Raw genomic sequence first — 26,843 nt, 5'->3', positions numbered from 1 at the left:
CTTATTGGGGCTGGAGAGATGGCTCAGTGGTTAAGAGCATTGGCTGCTCTTCTAGAGGTCCTGAGTTCAGTTCCCAGCAACCACATGGTGGCTCACAACCATCGCCCTCCTCTGGCGTGTGGACATACATGGAGGCAGAATGCTGTATACATAATAAATAAATAAATTTAAAAAAAAAAGAATTCTCTTATTACCTCAAGGACAACATTAAGGATTTTCCTACTCTATCATCGTCTTAATGGTTGTTCTTTTAAGAAAGGGGATATAAGCAAAAAAGTTAAATCATTATTGATGTGTCATAAAGTCTTGCTGAATACTGTGTGCCTTGTTGGGTCTCCTGGATTATCTGGGGGCAATATATAAATTCATATCAAGAACAAATACACTGGACTGGGAATGTGACTCATTTGATAGAAGGTTTGCCCAGCATGCACACAGCCACACAGCCCTGATTTTTATCTCTGACACCAAAAAAAGCTTAGTACATCTCTAATCCTAGGACTCAGAAGCTGTATCATAATCAAAATAATCCCTCAGTATTTAGCAAGCTCAGACTAGCCTGGGCAGCATGAGATTGTCAAAAACATAGCAGCTGGCAGCCAGGTGTGGTGGCACATGTCTCTAATCCCAGTACTCGAGATCTCTGTGAGTTTGAGACCAGCCCGGTCTACAAAGTGAGTTTCAGATTATCTAGGGCTGTTATACAGAGAAACCTTGTCTCGAAAACCCAAAACAACAACAACAACAACAAAAAACCCAGCTGGCAATGGTTTGAGTGTGGAGACTTTTAAAATTGGTTTCATTTAAAGTATGTAGAGGAGAACATTATAGCCATTGAGGAAAAAATAACTAAGTGTAGGAGGATTTGCTTAATTGACTTCAGAAACAATATGAAAATGTTGAACAAAATATTTTCTTCCTCCATAATAAACCTCATTTAGAATTACGTTATATCAAGAAGTTGTGCATTTTTTGTGCCATACTTAATTTTTATACTATATTTAATTTGTGATTTTGCAAATGAGTGTGTTGTGTGCATGTGTAGAATTCAGAGGACAACTTGTGGGAGTTAATTTCTCCTTTTCCGCTCTGTAGGTCCCAGGGATCAACCTCCAGTGGTCAGGCTTAGTGGCAAACACTTTTGCCTGCTTATTAACCACCTTCCCAGTCCATTTCGTTATCATACTTAAAACCTCAATTTGTGAATTTACAGGATATATATCTACCTAGGATAAATATCTTAGTAATTGAATACTGTTGTTCTAGCAAGTGGGCAGAGAATGACTGCATGTAGAGTAATTGTTGAGGAAGAAGGATGGAAAGAACTATTTACAGTCAGAACAGCTTATTGAATAGCAGATTTCCGCTTGTGCTGGCGGGATGGCATGGCAGTAGAAGGCACTCGCCACCAAGTCTGATGGTTTGAGTTTGACCTCTGGAATCCACGTGATGGAGAGAAGGAATTGACTCCTGTAGATTCTCCTCTGACTTCTACACTTCACCACAGCACCTGCGCACATACGTGCTCAAAACACACTCACTCATTTGATTGTAAGATGAACAGTGTGGTAACAAAGTTTTCTCTGTCTCCTCTTAGGTACTGCCCATGACTGGAGGTTACGGTGTGGTGCTGTGGATTTGTACTTCACTTTGTTTGGCCTCAGTAGACCTTCCTGTTTACCCTTGCCAGAGCTCGGGCTTGTTCTTAATCTCAAGGAGAAAAAAGCTGTCTTGAATCCTACTATAATTCCAGAAACTGGAGCAGGCGCCCAGGAATCTGCGAGTAATGCCGGCTGTCATGCACAGCTTGCTGGATTCCAGAACCCTGTGAGTGTCACGGTAGTACAGAAGACAGAACCTCACTATGTAGCGCCACCTGAGGAGGACAGTGTCTTCTTTGAACTAGTCAGCTCTCTAGCCTCGGGTCACTGCCTTTTAACCCCCAGCTTGTGTTTGCTTAGCATTTTACAATTCATAAAATGTCACTGTCATCATGTGACTAACTGTAACAGATGTGCTCTGGTCTGCTTGTGTGGTGATGTGAAAGTCTTTTGGACCATAGGATTTCTTCTCTGCATAGTACAGCATAAACTGCATGTAGAGTCAGCTCACAGAGCCTGCTATACTTCAGCCTGCCTTGTCTGTTTGTATCAATGGCAAACTGTTGAATTTGAGATCCTGCCTGTAAGTTGTTGTTTGCTGCGCAGTTAGAGTTGTGGGGCAGTTCTAAACAGGACAAGCTCCTGGCAAATGGTTTTGAAAAGAAAATAAATATTGAATGAATGGATAATCTGATGATTTGGGAAGAGATGGTACATTACATTTTATAATATTTAAAAATTGTGGTTTTGCCTTTAGAAAATGTAACTCTGCATTGTAGATTGCCAGTCTCTGTAAAGAAGAGTATGTATGAATCATTTCTCCATAAAAGGATTTTCCAGAAATGACTTTCATACAGATGACAGTCTCTGCCGTGCTCCAGCCTTCCGTTTTCAGCAGTACTCAGACCAGACTGTTCTCTTGGCCGTTCCCTGCTTCCTGGTGTCTTGACACTTGACACTCTGTTATCTGGAATATAAAGTGTGTTTAAGGTTTGGGTTGGGGAGTACTAAGACAAATCCTTATGCGAAGGAAGGAAGTCCCCTTCTGAAGAGCTCTCGGGTGGGAACCCTTTCCCACGTGCATTGATATATCCACGAGCACACTTCAGGTAACGGAGAAAATGACATCAGAGGATGCAGCCTTTTAGGGCTGGACCCATGGCTAAGCCACTAAAAGTGTTTACTGCTCTTCCAAATGACTTGAGTTCAGTTTCCATCACCCCTGTCGGGTGGCTCACAGCAGCCTCTGACTGCAGCCCCACGGAATCAGTACCCTCTTTTGACCTCCCGTTACTGCACACATGTGAATATCCCTCATAAACACACAGATACAAACATGTAATTGTGATTAAAAAGGATAAAAATACATCTTTAAAAAAAACATGAGATGGGGGAAAAATCTCTAAAAGTTGATAGGCACTTCTGCCTCTATAAAAGACAGGAAAGGGCTAAACATTTTACATCGGTTCCTGTTCTCTTTTGGTCACTGGGCATGCTCTACTCTGTGGTTGTCATAGCTGTTCAGCTTTCGGGTGTACTACAAGCTACTTGTTTCCAGAAATCTATTTTCGATTTTAAGTATTGCCACAGGATCACGATGTACTAAGCGTGCAACAATATTGTGAGCAGGAATGAAGAGCAGGCTGGCCCCCTGGGGGTCCCACTAGAGCCTGGTGAGATGCTGGAGAAGAAGAGGGGGCTAGCAGTGAGGTTAAGCTTGCCATCCGAGTAAGAGATGGAGGTACTGTGTTAGCTATGTAGGACTGTCTGTAGGATTTCCTAAGCAGGAGCATGTCAGAAACACCAAATCAAAAGAATTTAGGTCTCCTAAAGATTCCATCCGGGTATTTAACTTACTGCATATTTCTTGACATTTGGGAAAGCACGTTCCACCATAGCTCACCAGTTCTTCTCACAATACATGCAAGGGCCTTAGTTACTATTCACAATAATATCTTACCAGCTGCTTTGGGAGCTGGTCCCCTAATATTTGTTTCAGTGCCTTTTGAAGAAAAGAGACTATTTTTCTTAAGGTTATAATGGGTCTGTTCTTCGGCCTTTCTTCCACTTGTCCTGAAAGATAACGTCTGTACATAAAGTGATGCCATGGCTCTCTGTTCTTTTGTTGTGTGTGCTCTAGTTTTCAAGTTCTCAAGATGAGGAGGAGGTTGATATGGATACTGTTCATGATAGTCAGGCCTTCATTTCCCATCATCTGAACATGCTTGAAAGGCCATCTACTCCAGGTAAGGATAATGTACCATGGTCCCAGGGGAGGTAGAGACTGTTGACATATATCCATTCTAAGATCTGTTCATTTATTTTAAATGAGCAGAATAAAAACAGGAAGGCAATATAAAATTCTTAGACTATATCAGTATAATTTACACTGACAAAATAATAAATTGTAGAAAGTACTTTTTGGAGGTCTGACCAGATGGCACAGTGGGTAAAGGCACTTGGAACCCTGTGAACGTGGAAGGAGAGAACCGACCTCATAAATCTCTGCCTTCCATCTGCATATTATGGCATGCGTTTGTGCTTGCATATGTGAATGCATGTGTACATACATGCACACACAATAATAAACTTACAAGTGCTGCTTCTTTTAGTTTGTTGTATTATAACGGTGAGTCTTGGTGGTCCAAGCTCGGGTCCTCATGCCTATGAAACTAGTATATTATTGATTGAGCCACTCCTCAGCTTAGATTTATTTTTTTAACATTTTTTCTATTATGAGTTTGATTTCTTTTTTTACCCTCTTGAATACTTTTGCTCTTTTTTCTGATTACTTAAAATCCTAAGCCAGCTGGTAGTTGTACACGCTTTTAATCCCAACATTTGGGAGGCAGATGTAGGCTGATCTCTTGAGTTCGAGACCAGCCTGGTCTACAGAACAAGTTCCAGGACAGCTAGGGCTACACAGAGACACTCTGTCTTGAGAAAAACAAACGGAAAAGTCAACTCTAGTCCTGGTCTGTACTTTTGTAATGGTCTTTATGTTTCCTTTATTATTATGCTAAACTGGCCCCCTGTGTCTTCATGTGTTTTGGTTGGAGGTGTGCATCATCAGATGTCACAAGAGCTGTAGCAGCTTGTTCTCGGTCTGTGCTTAATAGGCTGACTTCTGCACCGGGATTGTCTGTCTGGGATTGTCTGATAGTGAGTTATCTTCTTGGAGACAATTGTTGACTCTAAGTTTTCTAGTCCAGTTATCTACCCTTCCTCTTTAAAGTTTTTTTTATATATATATATATATATATATATATATATATATTCTCTCTCTCTCTCTCTCTCTCTCTCTCTCTCTCACACACACACACACACACACACACACACACACCATTTCCTTTCCCTCTGAACCTTTTATTTTTTCCTACCTGGTTTTTTGGTGGCTGTGCCATTAGCTGATGATACTCCTCCTCAAGCAGCTGTTAGCAATAATTACCACAGAAAGAGATGGGGCTTTACCTCCTTTATGATGGGAATGTGTTGATATCTGTTGCTGTTGTGTGCCATGGTTACTCTTGATCTTAAATTCTTTCTGCCATCTTTTCTGTCATGTCTGTGCGTCTCTGGAGAAGGAAGGGATACAGACACTCTATTTTAAGATGAGCTTTTTTCTGCCATTTATTCCTAGCACTGACCAGTTATGAATCTACACTTACCTTCACCGGCTAAGAGCCACAGAAGTCTTCGACTAAACATAAATATTTAGAAGACAGTTTGACATGTTCAACAGTGGTCATGTGTTCCCTGCTTGAGCCCATGTCCTCCCAGTCATAGGTTATGACCAGGTTTATAGTATCGGGTGTGATTATTATTGCAAAACAGTTGGTTATCCCACAAATAGTCATGCTTTTGTTACCCCAGTAGACATACTTTCCTCACAGGTCAGTTTTGTAGCCCACAAGGTCTAAAGCTGGGTGAGACTAGGAGTGAGTTCCCTCTCCAGCAGCCTACATTGCACCTTCCTGCATCATAAATTCTAAGCAGGGAGGGAGCTTTTAATTCACTTCTATATTTCTTTGTCTCCTGCAACCAAAGCATATGGTGTCTTCAGTAAAAAAGTTTGGCTGGCCACCTAGAACAGCGACAAAGCCTGCATTCTTCTTTTTAGGTTTATGTATGTGTGTGTTTATGCAAGTACCCTCCGAAGTAGAAGATCATGTCTGATTCCCCTGAGTTGGAGTTAGAAAAGTTGTAAGCCTCTTGATATGGGTGCTTGGAACTGAACTCGCATCCTTCAGAAGCACAGCAAATGCTTTTAACTGCTGAGCCATCCTCCATTCCCATAGCCTTTACTCTTTCGGGGTTATCTGCAGCCTCTGTGACAAACAACTCATAGGGGATGCACTGCACCTGGCATTGGGGTTCTCCTTTGCCCATGACTTCTAGAAGAGCATTATCTTTCCATGAAAATTCTGTATATGCTCTTCCTTTAAGGATCTTTGTAGTGGTTCTTTGGTCATCATGAGTTATCTTAGTTTGGCATGCTCTGAAGTGTCTATTTCTCCTAGCAATTAAAAAAAAATCCTTGTTGACTTTAGCAGTCATAGTTAGCAGCTGTTTGATTTCAGGGCTTAGTGTGTCTTTCCGTGTTTCCTGGCTCTTCGGGTTGCTGATGAGAGTCTGATGTGTTTTTCTTTGTAAATGTGTTACTATCTCCCTTGTCGCTTTTAATATATGTATTACTTTTTTTTCTTTAAATGCTAGATCTTTGGTATCACTGACTGGCCTTAAACTTGCTGTATAGACAATGATGAATTTTTTATCCTCCTTCCTCTACCTCCTAAGTACTAGAATTATAGATGTTGACTACCCATGTCTGATTTTTTTTATTGTTCTTCATGACAGGTTTTCTCTGTGTAACAGCCCTGGCTGTCCTGGAACTCACTTTGTAAACCAGGGCGGCCTCAAACTCACAAAGATCTGTCTGGGCTCTGCCTCCTGAGTGTTGGGATTAAAGGCCTGCACTGCCATGCCCAGCTTCCATGTCTGGTTTTGTACTAGGTGGGGACTGAATGCAGGGCTCTATACATACTAAGCAAACATGCTGCCAAACATCTACTTTGTAGAAGTCAGTTTTTGCAGCTTTCGGTGTTCTTTCTTTGCTATGTATTTTTTAAATTTTCACTGTTACATATCGTGGAAAGATTTCTTCTCCACTCATGTCTAGCTGGGATTGTAAATACCTCTTGTGTTTGGATGTCTGTTTCTCCAGATTTGAGGTATTTTCTGTTGTAATGTTATTGAATAGTTTCTGTCTTTAGTATTTTATCTCAGTTCTTCCTTTTATTTTTAGTCTGTGGATAGATATTTTTCTTAGGTTTTATCTCTTGATCATATGCAGAGTTCTTTGACATTGCGGTTATACTGTTTGGATTTTTTCCCATTCTTATTTATTGGTATTTGAATTCAGCATTTCTTTTGGTATATGTGTGAGTGCGTGTATGTGTGCGTGTGTGTGTATACATTTCACAGTACACAGGTGAAAGTTGTATGACAATTTGAAGAAGTCAGTTCTCTCCCTTCCATCATATGGGTCTCAGGAATTATAGTCGGGATTTTAGGCTGTGCAGTAGGGTCCTTTTCCTCCGTCAACCTAGTCTTCCTTCCTGACACTCATTCTTCTGTTGTTAGTGACTTCAGTGTAGTTTGTACTTAATTCATTTTTTTCATTTCTAACATTATTTTCTCAAATCTTAATTTTCTACCTGAATTAATCTTTTACAATGCTGTAGAAGAGACACTTTTTTATCCGTATCACTCAGTTCCTGTTTTACTTTCTTTGTGTTGTTGAGTTTCTTCATCTACTTTTCATGATCTGTTTGAAGCCATTCATTTTTGTTAGTTAAAATTTTAAGTATTTCGGTGTCTTGAATTCAGTAGTTGAGGACTTAGGATCTTTTGGAGGAGTCATGTTGCCTTGTTTTTCATTTTTCTTGAATTTCTGTGTTGCAATTTATACCTCTTTTGGTCTGGACACTTCTGGTTTTATTATTCATCAGCCTAGTCTTGAGGGTTCAGTCTCTATTGCCACTCAGAACAGAAGACAAACTGCTGAACTGTCAACATCAAACTGTAAAAGATGCAGACCGGTGAGATGGGTCAGTGGTTAAGAGCTCCTCATCCAGAGGACCTGGGTTCAATTCCCAGCACCCACATGGCAGCTCACAGCTGTCTGTAACTCCCAAGACCTGACACCCTCATACATACCTGCAGGCAAAAATACCAATGCACATTAAGTAAATAAATTAAAAAAGAAAAAACTGTAAAAATCACAGGAGCACAGGTAAAATCTGTTAAATCCTGCTGATATCACTGATGACCTTGGAAATGAAAATAGGAAACTTTTGTATTATTGTTACCACCTTTGTGTATTTCCCATCCCTCCTGCCCCATGCCTTGTAGAACGAACCCCCTCCCTTTTTTTTCTGTTGTTTTTTCAAGACAGTTTCTCTGTGTTCCCTGGCTGTCCTGGATTTCACTTTGTAGACCAGGCTGGCCTTGAACTCATAGAAATCCACCTGCCTCTGCCTCCCAAGTGCTGGGATTAAGGGCATAAGCCATCAGGCCTGATTTAGATTTTATTATTATTGACTTTCCTTTTCTCAGGTCATCGGTAGGCAGCCTTTACTCTCCATCTTAAATAACAGTCCCAAGGTCCCTTGTACAAGAACACATTTCTGATTTGATAAGTTTGGGACTAGAGTTTGACCCCCCTGAATTCTGTTACAATCCTATTCATGTTATAACACTAAGCTAATTCTTTAAATGCATTTGTAATCCCTACGTTATTTTGATATATTCAGTAAGTTTGATAATTAAAATGTTTTTAGAAAATTTTACAAGCTATATGCAAATGCCAAAAAGTAATAAAATATGGGAAATGGCTTCTGCAACAGAGTATGGGGTCTAGTTTATGTGTTCGGCAAGTCTTTCAAGTTTATTGCCACTCGACTATGAATTTCCTCAGATGGAGGCAATTGAACAAAGTGTTACTTGTGATCTTTAATAACCTTAATATTGTATTCATTTATGATTAGAGTTTTGCTAGGATTAAACTATTTCTGGTTTTAAAGCTAACACGTGAAACCTGTCAAGCTTTTTCTCTGCTAAATATATTTTCCCTTTCACTTGATCTTTTAGGGCTTTCTAAATATCGACCATCGAGCTCCAGATCTTCTTTAATGCCCCAGCATTCATTAGGCTGTGACATCATACCACCCACAAAACCCCCGTGGAGTATGGAACTCTCCCGAAAGGGAATAGGTACAGTTACTTGTTTTTTGTTTTATGTTATTTTGTCTCAAGCAAATCTAAATTCAGAGTTAATTTATCAATTTAAAAAATACTGAAAAGATAGAAAACTTAGTTTTCTTGCAATACATTGGTTTTATATTTTGTAAGTCTAAAGACTGTTTCAGGTTAGTGTTTATCTGTTTCAGAAGTTGTGTTTCTGTTACAGAAAATTTGTAAGTAACAGCAAGAAGAAAAATGGATGCGATGGAAAATCGCTCTTCATTATGCTTTTCCACACTCATTGTAACACCTGTGACTGTTTGCTCTTGCCTTACAGTCAGACGTCAATTTCAACACAACCCTTAGAATTGCTATCATTGTGCCTTTATATAACCCACAGATTAGCCCCTTATTTTTCACCCAATGCTCAGGATTGCTGTTTCATTCATGAAAACGCAGTGCAGACATACACAATTTACATTTAAAGTTATTCCATACAGGACTGGCAAGATGGCTCTGTAGTAAAGGTAGCTGCTGCCAAGCCTGATAACCTGAGCTTGATCCCCAGAACCCACATGATGGAAGGAGAGAAGTAAAGTTGTTCTCTGAGCCACACATAAACACACACCACACACACACACACACACACACAGGTTTAAATTATCCCCTAATAATTGGACTTTCCTAAGAAAGGTCAGCTCAGTTGTACTTATTATGTGTTTACTCCTTTACATGTTTTCAGCTTCTTGTGTCCGTTGTTGCTTCCTAAGCAAAGAGTATACTCTAAATAAACAGCAGCTGTCAGATGCTGTGAACTACCAGGAGGAAGGATTAAGTATTTGAGTGTTAAAGGAAAAGGAGTAAGAAAAAAGCCACATAAGCAAGTCACTTCTGAGGACTTTCCAAAAGTCATTAGTAAACCTTAAACATCTATGGATTTCTGCTTATGTTTCAGTGGGTGGATTTTGCTTGTATAATGTATGTTTTTGTATGATATAAACAGAAGAGTAATGTTTATTGATCTGAGGAAGGAACTTGGGGACCAACTGTGATTAATAGTAGGCTTCAGCCAAAAGCAACAGCTCAGAATGCTTTAGTGTTAAGACCACAGATACAGCCTTTTGTGAGGCGTGTGCATTTGTGTAATAGACTCACACCATGTGTGTCAGAGGGAATCCAGCTGGGACTTTGGCTTGCATTTTCAGGAATGAGGGGATTGGCGATTGTTTCTTTGGCTCCTCCTCCTACTTCCTCCTTCCTCACTTCTCTCATCTCTCATTTTGATCTTTTCCTTCTCTCCTTCTCGTGCATGTGTGTGTGTGTTCTAAACTGTGTGTGTCTCTGGAGACTGAACACAGGGCTTCTACATGCTGTTCTAAACTCCATCCCTAACCTCTGTGTGCATGTGACTTTGGTTTGGTATGATTTCACTAATTCATTATATCGATTAAATGTTTACTACAAATGGGGAGTTGTCTACTCAACTAAGTTATAGCTGAAGGAGTTTCAGATTTCTTAACATTAGTCTGAAAATGATTCTTTGACCTTTTCCTTAGCTATGTAAAAGTCAGCTCTGCGTTCCTAGAGTCAAGTCAGTTTCTGTTCCAAAACGAGTTTGAATACATGTGTTTGAATGTTTTAAGTGATGCGGCACGTCAATGGTATAAAAAGCAAATATTTAACACTTATTGTTCTAGTATTACTTTGAAAAATACATTTTCAGTTTTATTTTGTAGTTTCTTTATGGTATTGTCCAGTCTCATCATTTGGGAAGATCAGATGAAGCTAAATACAGGACTAGAGGTGGGAAATAAAGAAGCCTAGAAGTTGAGGTTTAGCTGTTAACAATGTGAGGAAGCAAGAGTACACTGGCAATATTAATTTAGAAGAGTGTGTTTTACAAATGGTAGTATTCTAATGGGGTCTCTGTGTGCATGTGTGTGTGTGTGCGTGTGCATTTTGAATTTCAAATATAGCTTTTTCATAACACATCGTTACATTGGATGAAGTAGCTTTTCTAAACACAACAAAAAGCTCTTTTATTAACAGATGACAAGCAATAGAAGTATCGACCTACTTCCTTTCTCATTTGTACATTTATTTGTGTGTGCGTGCATACTATGATGTTACAGTGCACATGTAGCTGAGTTTGCAGGTGTCAGTTCTCTCCTGCTATTACTTGTGGTCTGGGATGAGACTCAGGTTGTCAGGCTTGTTGGTAAGCACTAAGTGCTGAGCCCTTCTGCTGACTGGTGTAACAGTGTCCTGTAGGAGCAGGATTTTCAGATCCAGCTTCTGGGGTGTCAGAGAGTCAGTGTTAGTCTAAACCAAGAAACATCAAATAAGTTGGTTGTGAGGTGGAGTTCCTCTCTGCCTTCTATCAGAGTTGGGGATGTGTGGGTGCAGGATTAGTTAGGTTCCTGAAAGAGCACAGTGGAAAGAGAAGGGACGGTCTCCAGGTCTACAGACTGTAGATTGAAGAGCACATGTGGGGTTTGGGGCCATATCTAGTTGAGGTCTCTTTTATTCACTGTTACTAAAACTTAGAAAAATTTTTGCCCTGGTTGCCTAAGAATGAATAGACAGCATATAAAAATCCAACGAGTTACAGCTTTTCTCGAAATATCTAAGTGAAAGGCCCTTTTAGTGGTGTTCCTTCTTTATGTTGTCTCCCCAGGTTGAGAGCTGTTGATGTAGGTCCCTTGCTTTCTTTATCTCATGAGGCGAGGCGACTTCTCAAGGACTTAGAGCCAAGAAGCAAGATGATTCTCAGGAGTGGAAATGTCTTACAGACCTCGTCTAGGAGGGATAGAAACAAAACAGTGCTTTAAGTAAGATGGAGAAGACATGCATATTCTGTTAGTAGAGGACAGTGATAAAATGCTTTTAACCACCTCCTCTTCCTTTACACACACACACACACACACACACACACACACACTCTTCCGGGGGGCAGGGTGTGGGCAGGTAAAGACATTTCAGAGTTGATTTTGTGGAGGCAATAGGTCCAGCAAGCAATAGGGTGACAAAGGAGCGGTGTAAGCATGGTTCCCTTCGTTACCTTTCCCTCCTCTTTTCCCAAGGGAAGGAGAACTGGCAGGAAGGGCTGTGTGGTTCTGTGAGTGACAGATAGAGCATCCTATAGCCTCTCCCTCCCAGTGCTGAGCTCCCTCTCCACCACTGCAAGAGGGGGCAGCAGGACTTTCTCCTAAGCTTATTTAGTGATGGCAGGGATGAAGAGCAGAGGGGAAGGGCGTGAACGTGGAGCAGAAGGAATTCCCTAGTGATTTCTGTGGGGAAGAGGGGAGTCCTGCAGCTGTCTCACCCGGGCTGCTGGATTATGTAATGCTTTCTTGCATAATTCAGAAAACACAATTCTGGTACTTGAAATCTTACTTTGAAATTAAAACAATTTGTTTTAAAAAGCTTGGATGCTTTCCCTAGAGATTTTTCTTTTGGAACTCAACATGAAAAACAGACTGATTTTTTTTTTCTAATTTAATCTATAAATTACAATGATGTATTTCAACAGCTTTTTTAAAAATTTGATCTAAAGAATCAAAGAGCAGAATTCCTATCTTCCATAATAGAAACTACTACAGACTTTGTCTTAAATATGATCATATACCTCCCTAATGGGAAAGAAGTTAATACAATTAGTAGATTGTTCACTGTTTCTTAAGCATTCGTATCAAATGTACTGCAAAGCTTACAAGTTGGGCTTTTATTAAGTACTTTTATTTGTTTTACAAATGTTAAGTTGACTACAGCTTTCTTGTTTGTTCAAATATGGTCTTAGGGAAGATTTTACGTTGGAAAGAATAATTCAGAATATCTTTTGTATAACACAAAATGGAGAAATTATGGTGTTTTGAATTATGTGTTATCTCTTCCTCTACTATATCTACTATCTGAAATAGAAAAGGCATTTCACATCACCTAGGGTTTTGTCAGTTTTAGAGTGAATGACACCGAGCCATGCTGAGCCATCTCCACGGCTCTGGTTTTTGTTTTCAGAATGCATTTGTTTAAGCCAGCGCCCACTGAAAGTACACATTGCAGTCCTCTTAACATTTATACCTTTAAATTTATATTCTAGTTCACATCTTTTTCTCTCTCCACCCTGCAGTATATTTAGTAAAGAAGTTATATTTTTATCTAGTTTTAAGGTATATAATTTTTCTGTTTATTTATGGTAGAGTTAACATAATGGAGTTCTTTGTAATTTCTGTAAAATTACAGTCCTATCTAGACATGTAATTAGATTCAGGTTTATCAGTGGTGTATGTTTCCATTTGGAAATACCCACTATCTGGTTGACTCTTTTCCAAGGTCAACTATTGTGGATGTTCAGGATCTAAATGTATTAACTCATTGAAGATTACAAAGTAATGCTATTCTAGTTAATCTTTCCATTTTTATTTATAGGATGGATTAGTTCTATAAAGCTAAATTTGTCTACATTATTACTCAGTGGTGTGAGCCATATAGGAAATGCCTCTCTCTCTCTCTGTACAGTTAATAATTTTAAAACAATAAATGCATTGGCCAGCATCCTTTAATGGTGATCAGTTTCAGTTCATATTTAGTATCCACAATCAGTATTGAAATTGCTATATCTTTAGACATCTTTTAAGGTTGACTTCTGAGTAGGTTGGGCAGAACTTGAAGTTCCTTGCTGTTGGATCTAATGCTCCAGGCTCATCTTATAAGTATTCTGCTCAAACTGGAGCCAGCGCTTTGTCACAGGAGCCGTCGATCCTGTCACCCAGAGTCTTAAAGCTAGTTAACTTCTGTGTTCTCTGTGTCAAGAAAAATTCAAGATTTGTAGTCAAGATACCCTAATGTGAGTTATGAGACCTGCAGGTAAAGGTGAGTTCATCTTTGTAGGTGTTCCCTAGGAAATAGTAAAGCGCACACATCCGTTTAGCCTTTGCCTCTGCTGGGAAGCCCAACTTCGAGGGTAACTGTTGGCTTTTCTGATTCCAAGCAGCTTGGCCGCTGTTTAGGAGTGATGATGAAACCTGTGCAGCGCAGATAGTTTAGACAGTTTCCAGACTCAGTTGATGGAGAACGGCACACAATGAGCAGGGAGCCCAGTTGTTTGTGTGCCGTGAGCGTTGTCCCATTCCCTGATACCTGGCTTTGTCTTGTGAGCTGAGTCCATTTTTCTGTACTTGTAGCATGAGGACTATACTTAATTCTTTAAGACTGAAATTAAGATCATGTCATAGCACAGTCTCATGACTGTTAATAGTTTCCTGGGTCAACAGATTATTAGAACTGAAGGGGGTATTTGAGGACATCAAGTTGCTTCTTAGATGAGATTCAGCACATCCTTAGGTTAACAGGACAGTCTCATCTAGAACACGGTATCCTGGTTTTCAGTTCTTGTCTTCTGTGCTGACATAACTCCTGTCTTTAAGAACATTTCCTTTCACAGCCTCCCTACTCTCCTGGGTCTTCAGAAGAGGTTCCCTTTACCTATATATTCCCGAAACTGTCTGAACAACTAAATGGGTGTTTCATTTTCACTAAGATACCATTATCAGTAACTGAGGTAGTATATTTGTGCATTAGGAATTTTCTAAGTCTAAGTGACTCAGTAAAGTACAGCCTTCCCCCATGATAGTTTAGGGCAGAACAGTATTTGAAGGAATTTTATTTTCATTGGCCAGTATAGACTTTAGTATATAGTGCACAGGTATTTATTATTGTTTAATCATAATACTTGGAAAATATTTACATTCAAAGGATGATTTGCTAATACACTAGCAATTTTTTTATAGGCTAGATGGACCTAAATTAGTTGACTTATGGCCAAGATGCTGGCAATTCTGTTGAACTTATTGGCTGTTGTATTTGGATACTGCATGAGACTGTCCTCAGCATCCTCCTAGGATAGTTGTCCTTTCTTACTATCAACAGAAATTCATTTGGTGTTTTAATCTTGAAGGTAAAGAGCAGCCTTTGGAGATGGGTGTGCATTCCATGGTAGCAGCTCCACTTTCAGTGTTTGCTAAGGAGTCTACGTCCTCTAGACACAGTGAGCACCATCATCATCATCACCACGAGCACAAGAAGAAGAAGAAGAAGCACAAGCACAAGCATAAGCATAAACACAAGCACGACAGCAAGGATAAGGACAAGGAGCCCTTTGCCTTCTCCAGCCCTGCCAGCGGCAGGTCTGTGCGCTCGCCTTCCCTCTCAGACTGAAGCCTCTGCAGAGCCCTCTCCAGAGTCCCGCCCAGAAGATGGTGTTACTAAAGTCTGGTCCTCTGTGGAGCATGGTGCAAGGGGGAATACAGAGAAGCTGGAGTGCACTGGAGTTCTGGGCATTCAATTTCTGCTCTTTGTATATCTGGGGTCTAAGGAGGAACTGGTCCATCCCTTGTTTCTTCCTGAAAACACAGAATGACTTCTTTTTACAAAAGCCTTCATGTCTCCTGCAGACCCATTCACATGTGGTCTCCCGTGGACTGTAAGGTCAAGTATGTGTGGAAGCCGCTGATGGATGTCATGGGCAAAGGGGCATCAGCAGAAGGAACTGCCAGATCTGTGGTACCCAGCATTTCCATGAAATGCTGAATAACACCACTTGGCGTTGCTGGAAAGGCAGGCTTTTCTGTAGGACTCAACCCTCTTGGCTGCTCTTCTGTGTAGCCATAGAAAATAAGTACCATCATTTATGAGCTAAGAATTGTATATTTCCTTTTATCCTAAATTACAAAAAGTTTGGAAAGAAATTATTTTTAAAAGCATTTAAAGTAACTATCTTTTGATAGTACATTTGGTGATTTTGATGTTGCAATTTAACAGAACAGTCAGACTCTCCATTATGCTCAAATCAAGATGTTTAAATTACATTTTGTTTTGTCTTCTATTAAGTATAAAGGAATGTGTTCATATGTAAAAATAAGTGTTGCTGAATGTGAACAGTTTACACACATAACTCGTATTTTTTCTAAAATTACCCTGTATATAAGGCAGGCATGGTACTACATGCCTTTAATCCGAGCATTGGAGGGGTAGAGGTAGGAGCATTGTTCAAGACCAGCCTGAGATACATGAAAATCTGTATCAAAAAAGCAAAGTAATGAAAATTACTATATATAACAAAATATGATGCTTTAAGAAGGTGTGTTTTATTTGTTATTTATCGGCTTGGACATAGATAATTTGACCCACATTGGAGAATACCAGCAATAGTTTAAAAATACATGTGCGGTGTTTTGGTTTCTTATTTTAACAGTTTGTATGGTTGTGTGTTTTGTTTTTGTTATTTTTTTGTTTTTCCGAATTTACCAAGTTCTCTGGTAAATTTTTTTTCATATCTAGTTTTTATTGTTTCCCTTGTTACTAAAATGTTTGACTAAATTCCTATGCTCGGAATAAGTATTTCAAAAGGGATCCAATAATGCTTTACTTTTAAATAATAAATAACTTTTTTTAAGTTGAATATTCTGCCTTTGTATCACTTTATCATTTTGTTAACTTCCTGGCAGGTGTATGTACATAATGTGCCAGAGCACATTTGCAAAGAGCTTTGAACGGAGAGGGATTCGAACTGTCCCCAGTAGCAGGGTAATTTCAGTAGACGGAGATGAGGGTAAGGTCTCAGCAGAAGAAACAGTATCTTTAGAGCAAGGGTGTGTGAAGATGAATGCTAAAAAGAAATCCACAGTAGCTCAGAACTGAGTATAATAAAGTATTTATTTAGGGGTAGACTCACAGATCACAGTTCTCTGCCTGGACGGGGAACTGGAACCGAATCCAGCAGCCGGAAAAGAGAGAGAGAGAGAGAGAGAGAGAGAGAGAGAGAGAGCATGTATGTAAGCTTTAGGGCTCCATTTATAGTATATGAGACTACGCCCAAGTGGACTGGTATCTTAAAGGCTATGGGCTGAAGGAATTGCCACAACAGGTGTGTACAGGATTTAGAGAGCAGTGAGCGTGACCTGGACTGAGTGTGGTCAAGTGGTGTGTGTTTGAGTTGAGGTCTTACCATGCAGCTCTGGCTCCTTGGAACTCACTGCATAGACCAGGGAAGGTTTGAACTCATAGAACTGTTGTCTGTGCCTCCCAAGAGCTGGATTAGAGACGTGTACCGTCATGTTTAGGCCTGTGATCAGGTGTTAAAGGACCTAAATTACCCTTACTAATTCAAATTAATTGCATGTTAGCCAACTCCAATTTGTTTTGAAAAATGGAAGTTTTATATTATGGTGTACAATAACATGGTGTACACCATAATATAAATTTTGGAACTTTGACATTTCAAAAGAATTTTTTGTGTCCTGGCTGCAGAGAGTAATACTAGGCAATCGCTATCTCCATAAGGCACAGAACTGGGACTTGGATTCATCCCTGAAATCGTAAGCCAGATAGTCAGGCCGGATGCTTCTCCAAAAGAACATTTTGTGGTGACTCCAAATTACTTACGCTGCTGGTTCATAATAGACAGTAAAATGGTTTCTGGCTTTGAGAATTGCTAATTATACATGGTCAACATAAACTTCAGTGTTTCTGTCTCCTTCCCCAGAGGCATTTTTTAAGTGTTTTGTTCTTTTGAGTGCATGCGTGCACACACAGTAGCTTTTTAAACTCATGGTAGCAGATGATCCATACTTGCAGAAATTGTTTAATTTTTTAATTTATTTTATGGTTTCAAAACTTTGTCATAGTAAGAAGGTTTATAATTCTGATTCTAGAAGAATTCTCCTTTTGTTGTTGTTTAGAATACTTTTTACATGTTTTTGATTTTTCTTTCATCCAGAGAGAATTCACCTGGAGCTTACTAGTGAAAGGTGCATAGCGATTCAGTTTTTCTTTGCTTCCCAAATGCTACTCAACACAGTGTATTCAACACTACTATTACATACTAAGTTTCTTTATAAATTCTGGTCTACTTTTAGACTTTGTGAATCTGTCCACTGTGACGGATTTTATATACTAGAGCTGATCTTTATTACTTTTCAGAATGGCTTCATAGATTTTTTTCTATTTCTTTTAGCTTGTAATTTACATATGTAGAATAAATTTATTGTAGTCTGTACTCCTTAGCTTTTTTGTTTGTTGGTTTGTTTTTTGGGGGGTTATTTGTTTGTTTGTTCTTTGAGACAGGGTTTCTCTTTGTAATCTTGGCTATCTTGACTTGCTCCGTAGACCAGGCTGGCCTTGAACTCACAGAGATACACTTTCCTCTGCCTCCCAAATGCTGGAATTAAAGGTGTACACCACCACCTCCTGGCACGTACTCTTTAGCTTTAACAGATACTTAGATGGCGTTTCCACCATCACAGTCCCACCACCCTCAAAATACCCTTCACCCTGCCAGGCATGGTGGTGCATGCCTTTAACCCAGCACTCAGGAGAAGAAGGCGGGTGACTCTGTGAGTCTGAGGCCAGCCTGGTCTGCAGAGCAATTTCCAAGACAGCCAGGACTGCACAGAGAAATCCTGACTTGAAAAACCAAAAGGAAGTGGGGGAAAAACCCACGTCACCTCAAATTATGACTGATTAATTTTCTATTCTTATAATTTTACTTTTTGATAAATTACCACTAATTAATTTTCTAATCCTATAATTCTACCTTTTAATATGTATTGGATTTTTGTTGTTGTTGTTCTTATTGAAGTATATTTTTTCTTCGCTTCCTCCTCCCTTCTCCCTCCTGTACTACCCTGTCCCATGATCCCCATGCACCCAATTTACTCAGGAGATCTTGTCTTTTTTTTTACTTACCATGTAGATTAGATCCATGTATGTTCCTCTTAGGGTTCTCTTTATTCTCTAGGTTCTCTGGGAAGTATTGAATAATTTTTTTTTAAAACATACTCTCACTATAGCACTGGCTGTCAACCCTTTAATACAGTTCTCATGTTGTGGTGACTCCCCAACCATAAAACTACTTTTATTGCTACTTCATAACTGTGATGTTGCTACTGTTATGAATCATAATGCAAATATCTATGTTTTTCAGTGGTCTTAGGTGACCCCTGAGAAAGGTTTTGTTTTTTTTTTCCTCAAAGGATCCATGACCCACAGGTTGAGAACCACTGTACTTCAGCCCTGTCTGACCTGGCACTTACATAGGTCAAATTGTTTTTCTAGCTGATGTTCAGCAGTAATCTATAATGCCTTAATGTGGTTATTCTTATTAGGGATGTTGCTGTTACTATTAATACAGTTATTTTAGGAGTCACGATAGGGTAATTTATCATTTACAGTTCTGCAGTCGTTGTACTTGCCTGTGAACTCACACTTAGGAAATAGGGCAGGAAGCCTAAGGATACTCTTGGTTACTGAGCAAGTTTGCTGACATTTTAGACCACAGAACAGAAAGGTTCTAATGGAACTCATTTATACTGTATAAATCATCTTTCTTATTGTATGAATATTTGAATATTCTTTCCTTTATACTGATTTTGTGCTTGGCTTCTGTGCTGATTGCTCATTTGCAGCATTCAAAGCCACTGTTCTATAAATAATGGCAATCTTACAGCTTTTTATACTTGTAATTTTCTCTTTTCTCTTTTTGTGTGACTTCTTTCTGTTGCTGAATGAGAGCAGCCGAGCTGGCCATCGGCTTGCCATTTACCTTCTCTGTACTTGGCAGCCCTTTCTTGTGTGCTGTGGCTTTGCGTTTCACATTTTCCTTTGTTTTGGGGAAACTGGCATTTGCAGCTGTTTCTTGATCTTATGGGGATGACTTTTCAAAGAGCAGACAAGCTAGCTGTTGCCACCAGAGTCTCACGGACTGCTTAAAAAGGCCGTGCTAATCCACACTGAAATCCTTGCTGGGGAAAATTCGTTCCCCACTCCCTGCTCCTCATCCCTTCTGTCTTCAGTTTTTATTGTCGGTCAGCGAAATCCCCCCAGCTAAATGTACGCTAGCACAGAGCTGTTTTCCAGCGCTGGCACCATCGGCTTTTAGTGTAGCCCTAGTGGCTTGCTTCCAAAGAATAAAATATGGAAAAGGAAAAATCGTAAGTTTACCCTCCAGCCTACTGACAGATCCTGCCTCGCCTGTCCGTGGTAAACAGCCGTGATAAGCTGTACTGATGTGCCTTTCACGGGGCTGGAGGGATGTCTGTGAGGACCTTGGTGCAGTTCCCAGTACCCACGTGTCCCCACATGGCGGCTCACACCTATCTGTAACTCCAGTTCCGGCCTCCTCAGGCACTGCACACGTGTGAAGCACATACATACTTGCAGGCAAAATACGTGTACACATAAAAATATATAAATCTTTAGAAAAAAATGTGTCTTCCGGAATGTGTTGTCGGTGAGAGGCACTCTGGGATGAAAACTCGTGTTCTCAGTCTATGGAGTCTGTCGTCATGAGGAAAACGGAAACCCAAGTAGATAATGGTTAATCCTCAAGGCTGAGACAGTGGTAGGAAGGAAGGGGGAAAGGAGGAGATTCAGGTCACCGGAGAGAAGAGCAATGCGGTATGTCTCCCGCGTGGTCCTGCAAGAGGAAGAAGACTGGTGGGAAAACAGCTGGAATTCAAGTATACTCAGGAGCTCCTTTGATGTCCCAGCGTGCCTGCTGTGGTCCCAGTGCTGGGGTCCCTTAAAAATTTGCATATTATAGCCTGCCTTCTCCCAGATGATGTTTCTAAAAGGAGGAGCTTTGAGATGTGATTAAGGCATGGGAATTGAATCTCCATGGGGTTAACCCTTTTTTTCCCCAGCCTTTTAGAATCTTTTAATTTATTTCATTTATTATTTATTTTACATCCTGACCCCATGTTTCCTCTCCTCCTCCCATTCCCGGGCATCCTCTACTTCCCCTCTGCCCCTCCCCCATCTACTCCTCTGTTTCTGTTCAGAAAGGGGCAGGCTTCTGCAGTTGTCAAGAAAGCAAGGCATCTCAAGCCGCTGTATGGGCAAGGCAAGATTAACCCTTAAGAGACCCCAAAAGCTAGCCTGGTCTTTGATTATGGAAACAGAGGAAGAAGGGCCAGCCATTAGCTAGAAAGATCCTGCATGCACCTTGAACTTGAGCCTCCCAGTTTCCACAATGGGAAATAGTATGGGTTTTGTTGTTGTTGTTTGTAAGTTACCCAGCTCCTTGTAGTAGATGTAGCTACCTGTGTGGACTAAGTCATTTTGTTCCTTAGGTTTGATAAATGTACTGTTGTAATATAAGATGTTAACAATAGGGGAAAATGGTTAAAGGTTATTTAAAGTCTTGTGTGGTGGTTTATGTCTTTAATCCCAGCACTCTCGAGACAAAGACGGGTGTATCTCTGAGTTCAGGAACAGCCTGGTCTATAGAGAGTACCAGAACAAACAGGGCTACACAGAGAAACCCTGTGTGTGGACAAAAAAAAGGTATGTGTGTGTGTGTGTGCGCGTGCGTGCACAGGAATGCACTGTGGAAATTAGAGAATGTCTTACAGCTTCTCTTGTACCATGTGGGTCCTCGGGATCAAAGACTTGGTGACACAGCCCTTTAGCCGCAGAGCCATGTAACGTAACGTAACTGGTCTTTCTTTGAACCTAAATAATGACACGGAGTCTTCTTATTAAGTATGAAGGCTTAACTTCAGCTTAGGTAGGCTCGTTCACAACTAGCTCTTAAAACTAAAATTAGCCAGGCAGTGGTGGCACACACATGCCTTTAGTCCCAGCACTCAGGAGGCACAGGTGGGCAGATCTCTGAGTTTGAGGCTAGTGTGGTCTACAGAGTGAGTTCCAAGACAGCCAGGACTGTTACCCTGTATTCAAAAAACAAAAAACAAACAAACAAACAAAAACCCCAAACTTAAACTAACCCATTTCTATTAATCTATGTTCTGCCACGTGACTTGTTACCTCTCCTCAGTACCTTACGTCTGACTTCCTTCAAGTCTTGCTGGCAAAATCCACCACCTCAGATTCTTCCCAGAGTTCCTGTCTCTGTCCAGAAGTCCCACCTGTCCTCTTCCCTAACCGCTGGCCTTTCAGCTCTTTATTAAACCAATCATTAGGTGTCTTAGGCAGGTGAGGAAGGACAGAGACACATCTTCACACTGAGTGCTCAAATGTCCTGCAGCAGAGCCGTCTCGCCAGTCCAGTTATTTGCTCCTTCAAGTGTGACAATAATTTATATTGTCCACATCGGGACTTTATGGGAAATATTTACTCTTAGCAGAAGAATATTTGGAGAGAAATCAAAGATAGCAATGATTGATCTAAAGCATAGAAACTGTGAGGAACAAATCAAAAGAACTTTGAAAGAAGAAATACAGTTGTCAAAGAGTTTGTGGTTAGTTTTTGTCGACTTGACCCAAACTTATGCCCCCTGGGAAGAGGGAACATTAGCTGAGAAGATTCCTTCATCAGATCGGCTTATATGCAAGCCTGTAAGTCATTTTCTTGATTAATGACTGGTGTCGGAGAGCCTGGCCCATTGTAGGCCGTGCTAGGCCGTGCTACCCCTGGGCAGGTGGTCATGGGTTATGTAAACAGGCTGAACAAGCCGTGGAAGGCAAGGAAGTGTATAGTGTTCCTTCCTGATCTCTACTTCAGTTTCTGCTTGAGTTCCTGCCCTGGCTTCTCTGTGGACTGTAAACTGTAAGCTGAATTAAATCTTTCCAAGTTACTTTTGGTCAGAATGTTTGTTGTAACAACAGAAACATAAATAAAGCAAGAGTCACCGATCCTTAAAACTGTTGTGGGCTGGTAGATGGCTCAGCCCGGGGGGGGGGGGGGGGCAGTGTATGTGTGTGCTTCTGTGTTTGGGAACTTTGGCCAGAGGTTGAGGGTGACCATTGCTCTCCAACTTACTTTTTTAAAACAGGGTTTCTCACTGAACATGGTGCTCACCATCCTAGTTAGACTGGCTGAGCAATGAAAACCAAGACCTACCGGTCTCTGCCCATCAACACTGGTGTTGCAGGTGCCCACAGCCATGCTGTCTGTCCCTTTTATATGAGTCCTGGGATTTGTATGCATGGAGAGCACTTTACCCACTAGGTCATTTCCCTGGCCCCTCTCTACTCCCTAAGGTTTCTCTGTGGTTTTGGAGCCTGTCCTGGAACTAGCTCTTGTAGACCAGGTTGGCCTCGAACTCACAGAGATCCACCTGCCTCTGCCTCCCGAGTGCGGGGATTAAAGGCATGCGCCACCACCACCGCCCGGCTGTCTTTGTCCTTTTGATCCCAGGACATCCTAGGAGCTGTGAGATGATGTCATTTTCTTAACGCTTAATGACACCATTTCTTTTCATATAACTTTTGACCATTTGTGTATCTTACATGGACAAATATTTACTAAGGTCCATTATCTGGTGATTTTGTTTTTGTTTATTTGTTATCTTGCTATTATTGTTTGAATTCTTTATATATCTTGGATATTTCCCCTGAACCGGACGTCTGGCTTAAAAATATTTTCTCCCAGCTAAATAAGAAGGTGAACCCAAAGAAAAACATATAAGCATCCTCCTGAATATTAACCTTCATCAGGCGATAGAAGAAGACAGAGACAGAGACCCACATTGGAGCACCGGACTGAAGTCTCATGATCCAAAGGAGGAGCAAAAGGAGAGAGAGCACGAGCAAGGAACTCAGGACCGCGAGGGGTGCACCCATACACTGAGACAATGGGGATGTTCTATCGGGAACTCACCAAGGCCAGCTGGCCTGGGTCTGAAAAAGCATGGGACAAAACCGGACTCGCTGAACATAGCGGACAATGAGGACTACTGAGAACTCAAGAACAATGGCAATGGGTTTTTGATCCTACTGCACGTACTGGCTTTGTGGGAGCCCAGGTAGTTTGGATGCTCACCTTACTAGACCTGGATGGAGGTGGGTGGTCCTTGGACCTCCCACAGGGCAGGGAACCCTGATTGCTCTTTGGGCTGACGAGGGAGGAAGACTTGATTGGGGGAGGGAGAGGGAAATGGGAGGCGGTGGCGGGAAGAGGCAGAAATCTTTAAGAAATAAATAAATAAATAAATTAATTAATTAATTAAAAAAATATTTTTTCTCCCAGTCCATAGGTTCTTTCTTTAAATTTTCTTTTCTGTGAAGAAACTTTTCAGTTTAATACCTCTTGTCTATTTGGATTTGAGTTTGCTTTATTTTTGTTTTTGTGTTTCTTGAACTGTATTGAATAAAATATTGGTTAAAAAACAAATCATTGCCCACACCAGTGTCGTGTGAGTTTTCCCACTCTGCTTTCTGATAGTCTTTCAGTTTCTGACCTATCTGAATCTTCAACTGAATTTGATATATACGATGATATCAGGGTCCTCTTTCATTCTTCTGCATGTAGATACCCAGTTTTCACTACTGTGTATTGAAGAGACTGTCAGTATGTGTTCTTGGCATCTTTGTTGGAAATCTGTGGACCTCACATGCATACGTTTATATCTGGATTCTCTGTCCTGCTTCTTGGTTGATGTGTCAAAGTTATGTACTAATTCTTCATAGCTTTGCAATATAGTTTAAAGGGTAATGTGATGCCCAACTTTGTGGTGGTGTTTTTTTTTTCTCATGATTGCCTTGACTGGTGGGTTTCTTTTGTGGTTGGTTCCATATGAAATTTAAGGATTGGGGAGTATTTTTTGAAAAGTAGCATTAGAATTTTAATGGTCATTGTACTAAATATGTAGAGCAATCTTAGTAGCGTGAATATTTGAGTGATTAGCTCTTCATATCTGTGAACATGAAATATCACCATTTATTTGTGTCTTTGGTTTCTTTCATCAACGGTTTATAGTTTTCTGTGTCCAGGTCTTATTATCTCCTTGGGTAAATTTATTGCTGAGGGTTTTATTTTTGTAATAATTATAAATGAGACTTTTCCTTTGATTTCTTTTTTCTTTATACATAAGGCTAGTGTGAAGAAACAATGCTAATTGTTGATATGTAGCCTCCACTTTTACCATGTTCACTTATTAGTTCTAATTATGCATGAGTGTACACATGTGTGTGTGCAGGCATGTGTCCCTGCATGTATGTACATATGAATGCATATTGATTACAGCTTTCTCTACCTAGGCTTTAGTGAGCAGCAGTGACATTTCACTTCTGTCTTTTCTTCTTGGTGCCTTCTTTCCCTTTCTTGGTTCCTCCAGCATGGATTGTGAATTCTTGTCTTGTTCTAGTCCTTAGAACAACATTTTTTTTAATTTTTTTTTATTTTTAGAACAACATTTTTTTAGTCTCTCCCACCATTAGCTGTGGGCCTTTAGAGTATAGTGTATAGTCTTTCTATGTGTAGTGTTCTTGCTTAAGAGTTTTGTTTTTATTTGTGTGTGTGTGTGTGTATGCCACGTATGTGCACTGTGGAGGCCAGAGGATGATGGCAGAGCTCCTTGAACTGGAGTTACAAGTCTGTTGTGAGTGTAAAATGTGTACTTAAAATCCATTCAGTATTTATTAGTTACATTATATGTGTAGGTACCGAGATAAATTCATGAATGACACAAATTTGTTTTTTTTTCTTCAAGGAACTTGAGATTACAAAACTAAAGAAGTAGAAAGGTCAGAAAGTATAAGCCAGTGACTGTTGACTCAGTGAAAGCCTTTCCTGAGCTAGCCTGTTGACACCAGTTTAATCCCTAGAATCCATCTAGATGTAGAAGGAGGGGACCGACCCCCAGAAGTCGTCCTCTGACTTCCATACACACAGCTGTGGTACTCGGACTCTCTCTCCTTTACACAAGAATGGCAGTTAAAAAAAAATCAAATATTTTAAATAATTTTAATGCAAATATTGTATTTCTAGAAGAGCACACTGCCTTCTACTTCTGAATAGCTTATAATGAGGAAGAACAATGCAGTCAGCTACATTAAGCCTAATTTGCAGACTGTGGGAGTGTTCTGAAGGTAGCCATACTATGCAATCACTTATGCAGTTTTTCTTCTCCTCGGGGCCGCTGGAGCCCATGTGCACAGCGCCCTCTAGTCCCTAACGGTGGCACTGTCAGCTCTAGTGCACAGCCTATGTGGCCTCACAGGAGCAGGAAGCGGGGCTCTTGCTGGACTGCTTTCCTCTTTGCTAGCACTTGGCCTGGAGTGCAGACTCCACTCAGACACCTGCTTTCCTGTGGCCGTTCCAGCGTTCAACAAACCATGATTACTTCCTCTTCCTTTCTTCCTTCTCTCTTCCTCCCTCCTTCCACTTGTTTCTCTCTTCCACACATTCATGCAGAGTCTTTTAAAAAGTTTTCATTTATTTACTTGATGTGTATGAGGGCTTCGCCTGTATGTAGATATGTGGACCGCATGCGTGAAGTCCCTGGAAAGGCCAGAAGAGCGTGTTGGAATCCTCAGAAATGAAGTCAACTACAACTCAACCCACTCCTAGGAGGGAGAGATTTTCTTGATCAGATTATTTGAAGCAGGAGGACCAGCCGTCGGTGTGGACAGCACCTTCTGGCGGCAGCCCAGATGAGAGGACATGGAAGAAGGAAACTTGGCTCTTTGCCTCCTCGTTGGCCTCGTTCTCACTGCAAGTCCCTCTCTCCTGCAGTATTGTTTGCTGTTGTTACTTCTTCCAGCTGCCGGTGTAAACTGAGACCAGGACTTCTCCAGGGATCTTCCAGGTCTTCAGGGTCGGATTGGGATTGCTGGGACATCCAGCCTCATGTCCAGCCTCCCTGAGAGCTACTAGATCCTCAGCCTCTGCAATGTGAGAATGCTCTTATTGGACTAGCTGGACCACATCCTGTAAGCCAGCCCAATAAATCCCCCTTTAATACATGTATTCATTCAATTGTTTCTGTTCCTTCAGAGCCACTGTGTGAGTGTTAGGATCGAAACCCAGGTCCTCTTCAAGAGCAGTAAGTGCTCTTAACCGCTATGCCATGGCTCCAGCCTTTGTGCATTTTTGAAAACTTGCGCTTTTCTAGTGGTCAATAAGACAGATTCTCATCCTCAAGTGCAATGCTAGTCAGCATTAACTCCATTCTCCTCTTTCAATTGCACATGCCCCCTCTAGTTTTTCGATATGTCTATCCTTTGGTTACGGTGGTATTATGAGATATACTGGTGA

The 26,843-nt window shown here is 40.7% G+C and overlaps 1 protein-coding gene across 1 annotated transcript in view; it reads left to right on the top strand.

Annotated features, from left to right (window-relative positions):
- Window positions 1-16,411, top strand: part of Taf2 (TATA-box binding protein associated factor 2) — a 62,440-nt gene extending 46,029 nt beyond the window's left edge. The window contains exons 23-26 of the mRNA XM_057791754.1: window positions 1,598-1,827; window positions 3,742-3,847; window positions 8,754-8,876; window positions 14,803-16,411. Of these exons, the coding sequence (XP_057647737.1) occupies window positions 1,598-1,827; window positions 3,742-3,847; window positions 8,754-8,876; window positions 14,803-15,062 (719 nt within the window). The 3' untranslated portion in view covers window positions 15,063-16,411. The remainder of the gene's footprint in view (window positions 1-1,597; window positions 1,828-3,741; window positions 3,848-8,753; window positions 8,877-14,802) is intronic.
- Window positions 16,412-26,843: the final 10,432 nt, after the last annotated feature.

The sequence above is a fragment of the Chionomys nivalis genome, chromosome 17, assembly GCF_950005125.1.
Source record: "Chionomys nivalis chromosome 17, mChiNiv1.1, whole genome shotgun sequence".
Taxonomy (NCBI): Eukaryota; Metazoa; Chordata; class Mammalia; order Rodentia; family Cricetidae; genus Chionomys; species Chionomys nivalis.
Note: the sequence above shows the minus strand (reverse complement) of the source record. Positions and strands in the feature narration are given on the sequence as shown.